At 42.0% G+C, this 14,434-nt stretch overlaps 1 protein-coding gene across 1 annotated transcript in view; it reads left to right on the forward strand.

The window, feature by feature from the left end:
- The window catches only part of VPS13C (vacuolar protein sorting 13 homolog C), an 82,097-nt gene that overhangs the window by 39,698 nt on the left and 27,965 nt on the right, over positions 1-14,434 (forward strand). Inside the window, exons 49-61 of the mRNA XM_027657563.1 lie at positions 903-1,072; positions 1,605-1,843; positions 3,042-3,271; positions 3,585-3,677; positions 4,587-4,952; positions 6,900-6,989; positions 7,369-7,524; positions 8,562-8,826; positions 9,639-9,796; positions 10,411-10,532; positions 11,159-11,453; positions 12,830-13,219; positions 13,870-13,974. Coding sequence (XP_027513364.1) covers positions 903-1,072; positions 1,605-1,843; positions 3,042-3,271; positions 3,585-3,677; positions 4,587-4,952; positions 6,900-6,989; positions 7,369-7,524; positions 8,562-8,826; positions 9,639-9,796; positions 10,411-10,532; positions 11,159-11,453; positions 12,830-13,219; positions 13,870-13,974 — 2,679 coding nt within the window. The remainder of the gene's footprint in view (positions 1-902; positions 1,073-1,604; positions 1,844-3,041; positions 3,272-3,584; positions 3,678-4,586; positions 4,953-6,899; positions 6,990-7,368; positions 7,525-8,561; positions 8,827-9,638; positions 9,797-10,410; positions 10,533-11,158; positions 11,454-12,829; positions 13,220-13,869; positions 13,975-14,434) is intronic.

The following is a 14,434-nucleotide window of genomic DNA, read 5'->3' on the forward strand; positions in this document are numbered from 1 at the left end:
CATGGACAGAACTCAGGACAGCAAACCAAACTTGCATCAGCTGTGTTGGCTTTGTAATGCTTTCCTTGTGGAGCTTCGAGGTTTCTTGGGCAGAGAATGTCCTTAAGTTGAAGAATGTACGTGCATTTCCAAAAATCACACTGAAAAGTATTACTAAACCAACCAACCAAACCCACCCAGCATTTGATTTGGTCATTCAAGCTTTGATTCCAGTTATCCAAAGTAAACATGACAATCTGAAGAGCAGGAATTGCTAGCTCAGGTGGTGCTAGTGCTGTGCATGGTGCCTGTATAGTTAGTAAGCAGACTAACTATAGTGTTATATGTATATGCCCCATACTTTCCTCTTGCATATCCCCAGGTGTGAGCAATCCTGGACATCTTTTCTGTGCTGAAAACAGAAGAGAAAGATGTGAAATGTGGCCTTGTTTTTATGATTTAATACACTTTGTGAAGGTGCTTGCTTTGTATGTCTTTGTATAGAGTGAATGTTAGTTGTGTATAATTTTAAAACAGCTCTTGTGCAATGAGTATCACAGGGAAGAAAGACACTGGAATGGGATTTTATTCTAATTTTGCCTTCATATGGTTTCCACTTATTGCTGAGGTGCTGTAGATGAGAGTGGAGGGGTTCTCTGGGAGGGCATTTAGAGTTCAGATGGGTTATCCTGCAGTCATACATTCTGAACAGCTGCCAGCACTGTGGTGAACAAACAACTTCACTGCAGCCCAGTGTGCTTTTTCTGTTTCCTCAGTGAGTTACTGGGACTGATCTTTATGGTTGGAGGGCTGATGACAGCACCAGGCTAATCAGATCCTTCACTCATGGCTCAAAATGCAGCAAGGCAAACGTGCTCATTGCTCTGTTCTGTGCTAACTGCCCTCCCATTTCCCCTGGGCAGAGCTCCCTGCTCCCCGTGCACAGTGACAGGCTCCGCCTCGGGGAACTGCGCCTGCACCTCATGGCATCCTCTGGGGACATGTTCTCAGATGGCTCCATGGACATTAAAGTTAAACTCAAGGCCTGTACCTTGGATGATCTCCGAGAAGGAATTCAGAATGTGACTGCAAGGTAAGTTTGAATGTGCCAGAAATGGAAAGGCTCCAGCTCATGAGGAGGGCTGTTCCCTTCTTCTGTACCTCATTTCACGTGGGATTGACGAAACTCAGCAGTGCTGGCAGTTGTGACCTGTCATGCTGTGTGCTTGGGCAATGAATGATGTCATTTTAGTCATGTTAAGCAAGTTTCTGCTTTTATATGTTGATTTCCCATGTTATCCAAACAAAAAAAAAATATTGGAGACTTGCAGATTCCAGTAAATGGTGTAGAAGATGAGAGTACCCAGCCTCAGCCAGAGTGCTGTGCACTGAAACTCCACTGTGATTCTTATGTACCACTTCCAAAAGTGTAGTGCACTAATTTGAAATTGAAATTACTCCTCTGTTAGAAAAGTCTATAGCCTCTTATTTCTGGAAGAAACACTGATTGCTTGTAGAGTAATTCTTATTTATAAACACTATGGGGAGAAAAAATGGCACTGCTTATGTATCCTTGTTTTTCTAGATCCATGTTTGAAATGTTTCTTATTAAACTTGTTTTCCAGAATGATAGACAAGAAAGATGACACACATGACAGTTCTATGATAGATATAAGGTATAAGCAGGATAAAAATGGAACTGGAGTTGTTGCAGTCCTTGACAAGCTGTACATATGTGCCAGTATGGAGTTTTTGTTGACAGTAGCAGATTTTTTCATTAACTCGATGCCAGCATCCTCAACTGAAAGATCTGCACAGTTCCAATTAAAGCAAGTTGCTTCTGGGAAATCCAAGCCAGAAACAGGTCTGTAAAACCAATTTCCACCTCCACCCCCATTCCACTCCTTTGCAAGACTTCACACTGAAAACAATTCCTCCAAAAGTTTTCAAGATGCTGTCTTGGTATCAGACTTGAGAAATGAATTTATTCTTCAAAATGTGGGAATTGGCCACTGACAGTGTATATTGATTTCCTCTTTCTGGTTGAAGACTGGAGGTAAAGCATGATGAAACAAGGGCAAGAAAGACCATTTCTAAGAGTATTTTGTTGGTTTGAAGTGATTGCTGGGCTTGTCTGAGCTGTGGTGAGACCTCACCTGTGGGGTGTGTTGTCTGGCTGGTTCCCAACAGCCCTCCCTTTTTTTTGGGGACCTTGGCAGAGCACCAGGAGTGACCCTGAGGTTTGATGAACTGCCCTGGTGAGAGGAGAGCAAGCAGTTCACTTGCTCTCCTCTTCCCCTGTGGATGTGCCCAAGTCCTGTGGTGGAGGAGGGATGATACTCCAGGAAAATGGCACTTGCAAGGAGTGATCAGGACTACCCAAACGTGTTGCTGGCTGCAACCCACCATGTCCAGCTTCCTTTGCTTTTCCTGTAGTGCCCTGAACCTCAGACTGGCTCCTGTTCCATGGCATAGCTCTGATATTCGGATATTTCCAGCAAGTGTTAGGCAAGAGTAACCCCTGTGATTAGTTTGGTGTGCAGGAGGCTCCCACCTCTCCCTGAGAACCAAAGGGATTGATCCATCACTAGGGTAAAGTGTCCTGCTTTTAGCTGAGAGAATATGATATGATTCTCTCTTTCTGTTTGGAGACCAAACATACTCAGACAAGAAATTCTGTATTGATAATTTGGTTTTGATTTGTAAGTGTTCACTCAAAGAAGTGAGTCACTTCAGGTGTTGAACCAGAAAAGAACTCTTTCCAGCTTGCCTTTGTAGAGCCAGGGCTTAGGCTGACTACAGTGTGCAGAGTTCATCCTGTCCTTCTACAGCACTGAGCAATTTGTTCAGAGCTAAAGTTCTGACCAGTTTGCTACTCATTTCTGAACACTGTGATATTGAGTGTCAGCAGTGTATTCCTGTAAAAACTGAGACATTATTTGTTACATTTGTAGCTCTATAATTGGGTAGCAATTTTCAGGCATGGTTTCAGTATTATGTACATGGTAATGCTTTCAAACCTTTTATATTCAAGGGTGTTTTTTTTAAATTTATTTTCACAGAAATACCCGTACGGCCAAATATGACAGTAAAAGCTGTGATTCTGGACCCAGAAGTTGTATTTGTTGCTAATTTGACCAATGCTGATGCTCCTGCCTTAAAAGTTTCCTTCCAGTGTGACTTTTCTCTCACATCTGGAAGGGATGCACAGAGGATGACTGCTCAAGTGAATGGCTTCAAAGTGTTGGCCTGTGCCTTTCTCAAAGAAAAACAAGACAAGAGTGTTACTACTGTAAGAAAACCACTGGTTTTTTGACTGTACTATCAGTCTGTGTGTTGAGTTTTGTCTGTTTTTAAGCATTTTTAAGCATTAGGTCAAAAGCTTTTATTTCAATGACTTAATCTTCAGTACAAAATTGCTGTTGTGCAAATTGGGATGCTGGAATGTGTGGCAGTGCATGAAAAAATGCTGTTCCTCTGAAACATGTCATTACTTTATGGGGTCAGCATGCCCTGGGCCTATGGAATGAAAAAAGTACAAGAGCTTTTGAAATGTTTAGATTCCAGGAGTCGCCTTAATAATCAAGTGATGTTTTTTCACTCAGGTGTTACGACCATGTTCCTTGGTCATGGAAAATATGGTGCATGTCTCAGGATTACAGACTGTGGCAGTAACAATAGAAGAACTTACTATTAAGGTAAGATGATGAAAACTGTCTTTGGAAGAACAGCTGCTTCTCAAACTGTAGCTTGGGTTTTGGTGGTTAAAATTTGCATTTTCCCCGTTAGTTTAATTCTAGAAATAAACATTTTTAGAGCTGCTCCGTGTCGGAAAAAATCATTATGTGTTCCTTGTGCTGACAGTCCCTTCACCAAAAAGGACTCATTTAAATACTTCAGATTCTGGGATTCCTCCTACCACTTTCTTCCCAAGTTATGAAATAACCTTTCCCCCTGCTGCCACCACCACTATTTTTGTCTTCAGTTAGTCTTACAAGATGGCACACACCCCCAAGTACATGGATGATATAAGGCTGTTAACATGATTTCCAGAATGGTACACAATGTGAAATACCTTGTTCTTAACAGGTAAGCTAATAATTGTGTCTCTGGTGAAGGTATTTCTGGATGTAAGTTGCTGATTCTCCTGTAAAAAGTTCCCAAATAGGCATTTGTGATATGAAAAGCCTTTAACTGTAAGTCCCTTGTTCCTGAGGCAGAAATCCTTTGACACTTGTGCTGTGCTGCCAGTTGGAGTGGTGGGGTACAGAACTCTGCCAACAGGCTTTTGTGAACACCTCAGGGATCTTGAAAACAAAGGAATGCTTTTCAGCGTGGTGGGGAAAAGGTGGATATTGGCTGCTGCTATGGGAGTACCACATATTGGCAAAAGGGAAATTCAATCTGAGAATTTTGTTCTTGGTCCTGTGGGATTGTGAGGGAGGAATTGGGACATTTTGCAGGAGAGAAAAGCAAGAGGAGGTCCATGAATGGATTCTGTTCCTTGGAATTTAAGTTGCATCTCTTATGAGGGCCTGTAATATTTACTGTTTCTATTTATAATAGATTTTGTATTTTAATAGAAGATTTTTTTTTCTTTGTTCAAGATCTCGCCCATAATTTTGAATACTGTCATTACCATTATGGCTGCCATAAAACCCAAGGCAACAGAGGAGGATTCTAGAGGAGCAGCTGAAGTTTCTGAGAATCTGTGGCAAGTGAAGCCCATAGATGAGTGCAATGCTTGGTTCCTCGGGGTTGATGTAGCCACAGAAGCAACAGAAACTTATAAGGACCGTGAACAAATTCTGAAACAGGAGAAGTTTGACATTGTGGTGAAATCAGTTCAGATGACCCTGGAGTGTGGTCTGGGCCATCGGACTGTCCCTTTGTTGTTGGTGGAATCTGCATTTTCAGGTGTCCTTAAAAACTGGTCCTCGCTGATGGAGGTCGCTGCTGACACGTCACTGGAGGTGCGTGGGATCCAGCTGTTAGCAGTTTAAAACACTTCTGTGTGTCTCCTGACGTTCAAGTAACTTTTTAGTACACTTTGTCTGTGCTAAATTAATAATAGGTTCAAATTGTAATACTCTTAGGAGTTCTTTAGCAGTCAGGCAAGTGTGACCAAGCATAACGTGGGTTTTACAGAAAGTTTGCAATTAATAGTAGATTTTAATGGCAGTTGCTACGTGGAATAATCTGACCCTCTCTGTTTCTCTACTATTTTTTCATGTTCAAGTTTTGCTGTATGAACATTGAGCTTGGCTTACTTGAATATTCATATTACTGCCCACCTTTTTTTTGTTTCTGTAGCACTGTGTTCAATGTTACGATAGAAATTAGACTCTGTTCTCAAAGGGAGATCCCATTCCAAGATGGTACAATCTCCATTTATGGAGGCAGCATGGTAAAATTCCATACAGCCACGTGTGCAGCTGCTCTGTGAAATGGGTCAGCTCCACCTGAGTTATATTTGGTCAGTCTACCATATATATCCAAGAACAGAATCATAGAATCAGCTGGGTTGGAAGGGACCTCAGAGATCATCAAGTCCAACCCTTGATCCAACCCCGCTGTGGTTCCCAGCCCATGGCACTGATGCCACATCCAGTCTCACCTTAAAAACCTCCAGGGACGGAGAATCCACCACTTCCCTGGGCAGCCCATTCCAATGGCTGAGCACCCTCTCTGCAAAGAAATTCTTTCTAATATCCAACCTAAACCTCCCCTGGCACAGCTGAAGACTGAACCCTCTTGTCTTGCTGATGGTTGCCTGCGAGGAGAGACCAACCCCCCCCCGGCTACAACCTCCTTTCAGGTTGTTGTAGAGAGTGAGGAGGTCTCCCCTGAGCCTCCTCTTCTCCAGGCTGAACAGCCCCAGCTCCCTCAGCCTCTCCTCATAGGACTTGTGCTTGAATCCCTTCCCCAGCCTCGTTGCTCTTCTCTGGACCTGCTCCAGCCCCTCAATGTCCTTCCTGAACTGAGGGCCCAGAACTGGACACAGCACTCCAGGGGTGGCCTCACCAGCGCTGAGTCCAGGGGAAGAATCACTTCCTTGGTCCTGTTGGCCACAGTGTTCCTGATCCAGGCCAGGATCCATTGGCCTTCTTGGCCACCTGGGCACACTCTGGCTCCTGTTCAGCTTCCTGTCCATCCCCACTCCCAACTCCCTTCCTGCCTGGCTGCTCTCCAGCCACTCTGTCCCCAGCCTGTAGCACTGCAGGGGGTTGTTGTGGCCAAAGTGCAGGACCCGGCACTTGGCCTTGTTGAACCTCATCCCACTGGAATGAGCCCAATTCTCCAACCTGTCCAGGTCCCTCTGAATGAAGCATGAGGTACAAGGAGCCTTCTTTCATTGCCTCCATATCATGGGAGGGTTTGGAAGATGCACCTGTAAAAACATCCCTCTGGGGGAACTCCCCACCAGGGAACATCCAGAACTGTTGAGTCCACAACTTCTATTCAGATTTGGTGTGATTGAAGGGCATTAAAATCCAGATGTTTGCTCTGAGTTAGAGGAATTGTTCCAGTGGGCCAGACTGAGACTATTTTGCTCAGACTGTTATCTGACAGTGCAGTGAAGTACTCGTGGCATTGAAGTTTCTGGTCTCAAAGTCGTTCTCTCAAACAGGGTAGGAGAGGATGGAGACTTGATGATGTTAATTGAAGGTGTTAAAAAGATACAGTGTTACCAGGATGTGTGGTTGCTCTCAAAGCAAGCCAGAAAATGAACTCTTCAAAAATGATCTTACTGGGGAAAAATTTATGATGTTACATTTCTGTGTATTAATTTTTAAGCCATTAAAAGTTGATGCTAGAACCTCCAAAATTAATTGTTTTCTTATTAATGTTTTACATAATAATTTCTATTGGAAGGAACCTGGTCCTTTGTTTTTGTTTAATTTTGGTTATATCTTTAGATTCATTATTACAATGAAACTTATGCAGTGTGGGAGCCACTTATTGAACGAATTGAAGGAGGAAAGAAGCAATGGAATTTAAAACTGGAGGTATGTAAACTACTTGAAACTATGTGAAATGATTTGAATAGACAGCTATTTTTTAATTAAAGTTTTATGTGGCAGAACACTGACCTTTTGAATGTTGTTGATATGAGGGAGATGTGCAGTTTCACTTGGAAAAAAAAATCAATCTTTAGACATCTTAAGGTTTTTCTGAATAATGTTAATTGTCCAGTGCATGGACAAAAAGAAAATAACTTACCTTCAGTGTTGGTATAAAATATCCATATTTGTTTAAGGCATCTGAGCTTTACAAGTTGTACTTTTTTTGGTGAAATTGTCAAGTGTGGGTCAAGTTTTTCCCTGTTTTAACACAGGAGAAAGTAACTTCTGTGTTCATAAAGGCCTGATGAAATTTCTTTTTCAGATGAAGACTAACCCTGTCCAAGAGAGAAGTCTGATGCCTGGGGATGATTTCATTGTCCTTCCTGAGCCACAAACTGCCATTAACATCTCTTCCAAGGATACAATGAACATCACAATATCCAAGTGTTGTCTGGCTGTTTTCAGTAACCTGGCCAAGGTAGTTCTAACTGAATTATCTGGTTCTGTAGGAAGTTCTGATTTTTTCTTTTTTAAAGAACTTTACTGGCTGCCAGTCACAAGTCAGTGGCTGTTCTGCAACTCTGACAGATGTTACCTAGAAGGACTGAGGAGTTTTACTGGGATTAGTCCTTTAGGGTTGGCAAAAAGGTGGTGCTAAGCTTTTCAAAGAAGCAACTTCTGTGTTAGAGCAACAAATGTGCTTATGCAGGACTTAAGGAAGGGTCATACATGCAGGCCAAATGAAAATGAAATGCTCCAATAAACACAGTTATTTGCTACAATGCTCTTTCTGAAATATTAAAAGAGAAATTTACCTTCCTTTCCAGTTTTTCTCCTTTATTGAATACTAAGAAAAGTGCATTTTAGGATTGGCCTTGAAACTGTAGGAGTAGATTGTCCTGTGTGTTAAAAATACTTTTCCCCCCTATTTTTCTTGTGATAGTAGGTGTGCTTATGAATGATCTAGACTGCTTTTCCCTCCTTTTTTTTTTTTAGGGGGTGAAGAAATTTTGGTTACTAAATTAAACTGGTTTTACAAAATGTGACTTATGCCTATTTATTTTTTAATTCTAAATTAAACCCAGTTTTGTAGCAGTTCTGTAAGTACTTGCTAATACTGTAAGTCTCTCTTGACAGTCAGTTCCCATGGCTTCTGTGGAACCAAACAAATGTTTGTAAGCAAAAGTTGTGATTGAATATGAAGTATGTACGTGTTCCATGTCCTTGTGACTTTTCTGTCCCAGGTCTTATGTTTCTCTTACAACCCAAGAACTGGAAAAATGCCTAGTGAGGAGCAGGAATGCTTATTGTAGGATCAACATGTACTGCAAATCACAGAATAAAATTAAATTCTCTGGAAGTAACCTTCGCTTCCCTGAAATACTACTCCACAAAGCATAGGTCTTGCTATATATAATTTTACCCCTCTTTAAAATGATGGTTGCTGGGAACTGCCTTTCTGGATATGTTATATTTATTTATGTGTGACATTTTTTTATTTGTTGTTAATTCCAGGCATTTTCAGAGGCAACTGCATCCACGTTTGACTATTCCTTTAAAGAGACAGCCCCTTTCATAGTGAAAAATGCCCTGGGTGTTCCTCTCAAAGTGCTTCCCAGCTCCAGTTTTCGGATAGTTGGTTCCACTGGCAAAGAGAAGCTGAATGACATAGAAGTTGGGCAGAGCATGGAACTGGAATACTCTGCCTTTGAAGCTCCCCAGCGAGGGAGGTTGTCTGCCTTGTACCGCCAGGAGAGCTCCGTCTTCTCCTTAAATCTCGGTACTGTGCTGAGGACTCTGTGTGTGGGAACAGGGGGATCCACGGGGGCAGATCAGTGGGGTGGAAATGTGTGTCGAGCACATGGCGTTGGAACCACTTTTGAATACTGATGCCAATTAAAAAACCCTACAAAACAGCTACTGGACTTCTTAAAAACTTGTTAAATTCCTTTTCTTCAGTTTTTCAGAGAGTAAAAAGCACAATAATTTTTCTTCCCCTTTTGGAGAAATGGATGACATTCTAGTGGAGCCATGGATAGACCATGTTAGACCCTGTGACACAGGCCTGTGCATTCCAGCTCCTGTTCAACAGGATCTTCATTTCTCCTACCCTTACTGCTATTTGGCTTCCTGTAGTTTACCCAGCTACTCAAGAGTAGTTTCTGGTTTTTAGCTTTGCCAGAAAACACTCTAAAGAGAATGGGATACAACAGCTACTAATACAGAATCTCCTGAGTTTTGTCCTTTCCATCCCATCCCATCTGAAGGTACTTGGCCTTGATACAAAGACCATGTTCTGTGTTGCATTTCATTAACTCACCCAACAAGTACCCGTGTTTACTGCTTGGGGTATTTCCTGGGCTATGTATAAATCATGATCTAAAGTTAGTCTTGAGGAGTATTTGGGCCTTAAAGCTTTCCTTCAGTGGTACTCAAGTACCATTTCAGGTGCTTTTGCCAGAGAGTACTTTGATTCTGGCTGTTACTGTTGAACTGTTGGGTTCTGTTGAACTGTTGGGAACTGTTCAAATAGGAAATGGTAGTGTGATTTGTTTTGCCTAACTGAGATTTTTGTATGTTTTTGGGGATCAGAACTGCAGGGATATAAAGAAGCACTGAGCATTCCCATAGCCAAGCCAGGCCGACGCCTGTACAACGTCAGGAGCCTTGCTGGGCACTCAGACTCCATCATTGTCCAGATTGATGCCACTGAAGGGAACAAGGTCATCACTGTACGGTCCCCTCTGCAGGTAAAAACCAGCCCAAAGCCCAGGCACTGCTCTTCAGTGAGTGACTTGGCCTTTCTTCCTTAATGCCTTTTTTGAGATCTTTTCGAGTAACTTTTTTTTTTTGAGATTTTTTTTTGAGTAACTTTTTTTTTTTGAGATTTTTTTTTTAGTAACTTTTTTTTTGAGATTTTTTTTTGAGTAACTTTCTTTTCGAGATTTTTTTTTTGAGTAACTTTTCCAAGAAGTTACTTAAAGGCCAATTATTAAGTATTTTGCTCTATTTGTTAAATGAATTTTGATCTGTGTTCTGTATGTGTGTGTGTGTTCCTGATAAATGGAAAATCTGTTATTTTCCTTTTGACTTTCTAATATCTTCAACATTGAGGATACTTTTTATGCAATTTGGCATTTTAAGCATGTTTTTCACTTCATGGGACTTAAAATGAAGAGGTTTTTTCATATGCTTGTGTATTGTCTCCTTCAGAATTGTATTTTGTTTTAAGACACATAAAGTCTGTTTTCTAGAGAGTTTGGTTAAATCTGCTATTGCTGTTTTTCCTTCCTGTTATTCATCCTTTTTCCTTTAGAAATCTGTACCACAGAAATGCAATGAAAATTCTGCATTTTGATTCCAGATCAAGAACCATTTCTCCATCCCGTTTATGATCTATAAACTGGCTAAAGGCTCCAAGGTGCTGGAGGCAATTGGCACATCCAGGCCAGAGGAAGAATTCCATGTTCCTTTGCATTCATACAGGTAAACTTCCCTTGCTCTGAAGGGCTGCTCTCTGGGAGTCTGATGCACAAATACAGCATTGCTGGGGGAGCTTGAATTTGCACTTGGAAGTCTTCCTGACTGGGATAAAAATCCAAAATCCCAAACCTTTTCACAAGTGCTGTGAGGAGCAGCTGAGGGAGCTGGGGTTGTTGAGGCTGGAGAGGAGGAGGCTCAGGGGGGACCTTCTGACTCTCTACAACCCCCTGCCAGGAGGGGGGAACCGGGGGGGTCGGGCTCTGCTCCCAGGAACCAGCAGTGGGACAAGAGGGTCTTAACTGCACCAGGGCTGGTTTAACTTGGACATCAGGAAGAAGTTCTTCAGAGAGAGTTATTAAACATTGGAATGGGCTGCCCAGGGAGGTGGTGGAGTTGCCGTCCCTGGAGGTGTTTGAGAAGAGCCTGGATGGGGCACTGAGTGCCATGATCTGGGTGACAAGGTGGGGTTGGGTCAGAGGTTGGACTTGATGATCTCAGAGGTCTTTTCCAACCTGATTGATTCTGTGACTGTGTGATTGGGTAGTGAGTGTGCTGTAGAGTGTTAGCAATGAGTTCAAAGTGGGTGAAGTTGTCTGTCAGTACAAATCTGTTGTGTCCCCTTCCTGCAGGTGTCAGCTGTATGTCCGGCCCACGGGGGTGTTTGAGGGGCAGTTCAGAGAGTCCACCACTTACATTGCCTGGAGGGAGGAGCTGCACAGGAGCACTGAAGTGAAGTGCTTGTTACAGTGCCCAGCCATGGAGACCAATTTCCTGCCTCTGATCATCAGCTCAACAGCTGTACCTGATGAACTCAGTTTTATTTCACCGTATGAAGAGGAGTGGGATCCAGCCTACATTATCCACCTGTACCCCACACTCACTGTGAGGAATCTTCTGCCATACTCCTTGAGATATTTACTGGAGGTAAGTTATTTTAGGGTTTATTTGTAAATCCTTTACTCAATTTTAAGTAAGACTATATTTACTTAGAAGTGCAGATGAATGTAGTGTGTAAGATAATGAATGTTGGGTATTTTATATTGTAAATGAATGAGGCAGATCACGGATTGATTCTGGGACTTCTGGGGATTCATTTTTTTGAATTTGGATGTTCCTGGCCAACTCTGCCTTGCTCCTTAAATATGAATCCTGTACTGGATTGGTCTTTTTATTTTACGTTCTTCTGAGATACTGTTTGTGTTTTGCAAGATGTCTTTTGCTTCTCAAGAAGAGGCATAAGACAGAGGATCTACAATTTCTAGAGCTTTTCTTCACTTAGAAAATGCAGCTTCTCTCCATTCTGACACTGATTCTTTACCAATGATTATTGTGGGGTCATCCTTGCACAAACTGGAAGAATTTTTGCAGGATGCTGCACAGACCATTTCCCTCTCCATGCAGTATTTTCAGTATCTAATATTTCCTCATGAAATCTGAGTGATATTAGCAAATACAACAGATGTGAGTATTTAGAACCACCACCCTTGTTTGTTCTGGTCTGTCCTGTTTGCAGGACTGGCTGTGGCGTTCATTTAGATCTTGTTTCCACTTCTGTGCAACATCCTAATGGCACTATTCCCACTTTTCCTTACCTTCACTGTCCTTCAGTACTTGGAGTCAGAGCACGTAGGACAGAGTGCAATTCCCTTGGTTGAGGAGCCAGAAAGTAGCAATTCAAATCTCTTTCTGAAGTCACTGTACCTCTAGATGGGTCTGTGCTTGTTGTCCTCACATCCCTGGACCAATGAAGCCTGACCACTATTTCATACAGTAAAATACACTGTTTATTAGGAAAAATTAGGAAAGCTATTGCTGTGGGATGCTACTGCCTGAGCAAAGTGGTGCTGCTAAATAGTGTGGCAGAACTGCTGGCTTTCTGCCTTGGGTGATCTTCAGTGGGAAAAGCCCTGGCTGTACATCTGCAGCACTGTCCTGCTCAGTGTTACACCCAGGAGTGTAAGCATTGGGTAAGAACTCATTGCCAAAATCCTTTGGAAATCATGGAGGAGGGAGGGTGAGAGAAGGGAGTGAGTGGAGACAGGGAATACATTGGAACTAGTTTGCCTTCCTGAAACCCAGAACTAAGAATTAATTAAGCATTTATTACTGTCCTGCAAGAAAAGTGCAATGGATCTCACATTATTCAGAGGATCAGTCCCAAGTAAAAGTGATGGGAGATAAGGACACGTTGTACTGAGATATCTGAAATTTGCATCCTGCAAGAGAATAAAATGCTTGGTTTTGAATGCCTCAATTTTATATATTAAAATCTTAATTTACCTCTTCTGCTTTTGCTCCAGGGAACAGCAGAAGCCCGGGAATTAACTGAAGGGAGCGCCGCAGACGTTTTCCATTCGAGAATCAACGGCGAAATAATGGAACTTGTGCTGTTAAAATATCAAGGCAAAGACTGGAATGGGCATCTTAAAATCCATGATGGGATGCCTGAGTTTTTCCCCGTGTGCTTCACCTCCCACTCTGCAGCATCCCTGACGGTGGATGTGTACATCCACACCAGGAGGGTCGGGAGCCGCCTCGTCCTGTCCGTCTTCAGTCCCTACTGGATCATCAACAAGACTTCCCGTGTTCTCCAGTACCGAGCTGAAGACACTCATGTGAAGCATCCAGCAGACTACAGAGACATTGTTTTGTTCTCATTTAAAAAGAAAAACATTTTTAGTAAAAATAAGGTATGCTGATTTTAAAGTCCTGCTCTGAGGGGGAAAACACACAGATATTTCATATAAAGAATATTTTTATGTCGGTTTTAAGTCTAAAGACTCTCATTTGGCAGTTGCTTTCTTTGGTACTTTGACATTTAAAATGCACACTGTAAATATGCTGTTTTGCGTTAAACACATTTCTTTAGTTTTGATTTTTTTTGTTTTGGTGTGATGTTTGCCTGGTCAAGTAAAGAGTACTGCAGTAGAAGATTTTTTCAGAAGTGACCCTTCGTTCCTTTTAAATAACTCTTCTTACCCAACAGTAGCTGAAAAACTGGTTGAAGAAACAGTGTTTATTCCTCCCACCTCTTCAAGTTTGTGAAGCACCCCAAAATGTAGGCTTTTTGCCACATGTGTGTGTGCTGCCATGAGCAGACAATGAGTGCTCCTCTATTTTCCTACCTTGTACTGTAACGTCTTCTCCAGAACTCAGGCACAGACTAATCAGAATATGAATAGTGATACTACTTTCTAAGGTTATCTAAACTTACAGAAGGTTTTGAAAGCACTGATGTGTTGTCCTTATACTGCTCCATGTGATGTGATTGCACTCCATAATGCACGAGCTGTAGGATTACAGTGAATTTATTGAATATGTTGTTGGTTTTTGTCTGTAGATCCAGCTCTGTATTTCAACCAGCACTTGGTCCAGCAGCTTTTCCCTTGATACTGTAGGAAGCTATGGATGTGTGAGGTGTTCAGCCAATAACATGGACTACCTGGTAAGATATCTTTCTGTGTTTTAGGAAGCTCTCTTAGGGTTCTTTTGCCTTGACTCTTTCCCTCATTAAGGCCTTCGTTTCACTTCTCCCACTGCTTTTAAAGCATGGAAATATTTAACATTTAGGGTAATAACATTTATGCCCCAGCTGTTCAGATCTGCACCCATCAACAAGTAGTTTCACCAACAGAAGTTTCAGTTGAATTCCTGATTGTGGTTTATATAACAAATGTGCAGTTCTGGGCTGTTTGAAAACACAGTGGTGAATGTGCATAATGGAGAGAAGAGTTCACAGCATAATTCATAACTGCAAGTGTTTAAATCTTCAGTCCTTATCCAAGACTACATTTCCATAACTAAGCAGAATAAAGATATGTGGGGAGTTGTGTTTCCATATATTCTTTAGCTTTGTTTTCTGATGGTAATGGTCATTTTAGGTTGTCTTTATTTACTCTAGAGGA

The sequence above is a fragment of the Corapipo altera genome, unplaced genomic scaffold (assembly GCF_003945725.1).
Source record: "Corapipo altera isolate COAL_440 unplaced genomic scaffold, ASM394572v1 308, whole genome shotgun sequence".
NCBI lineage: Eukaryota > Metazoa > Chordata > Aves > Passeriformes > Pipridae > Corapipo > Corapipo altera.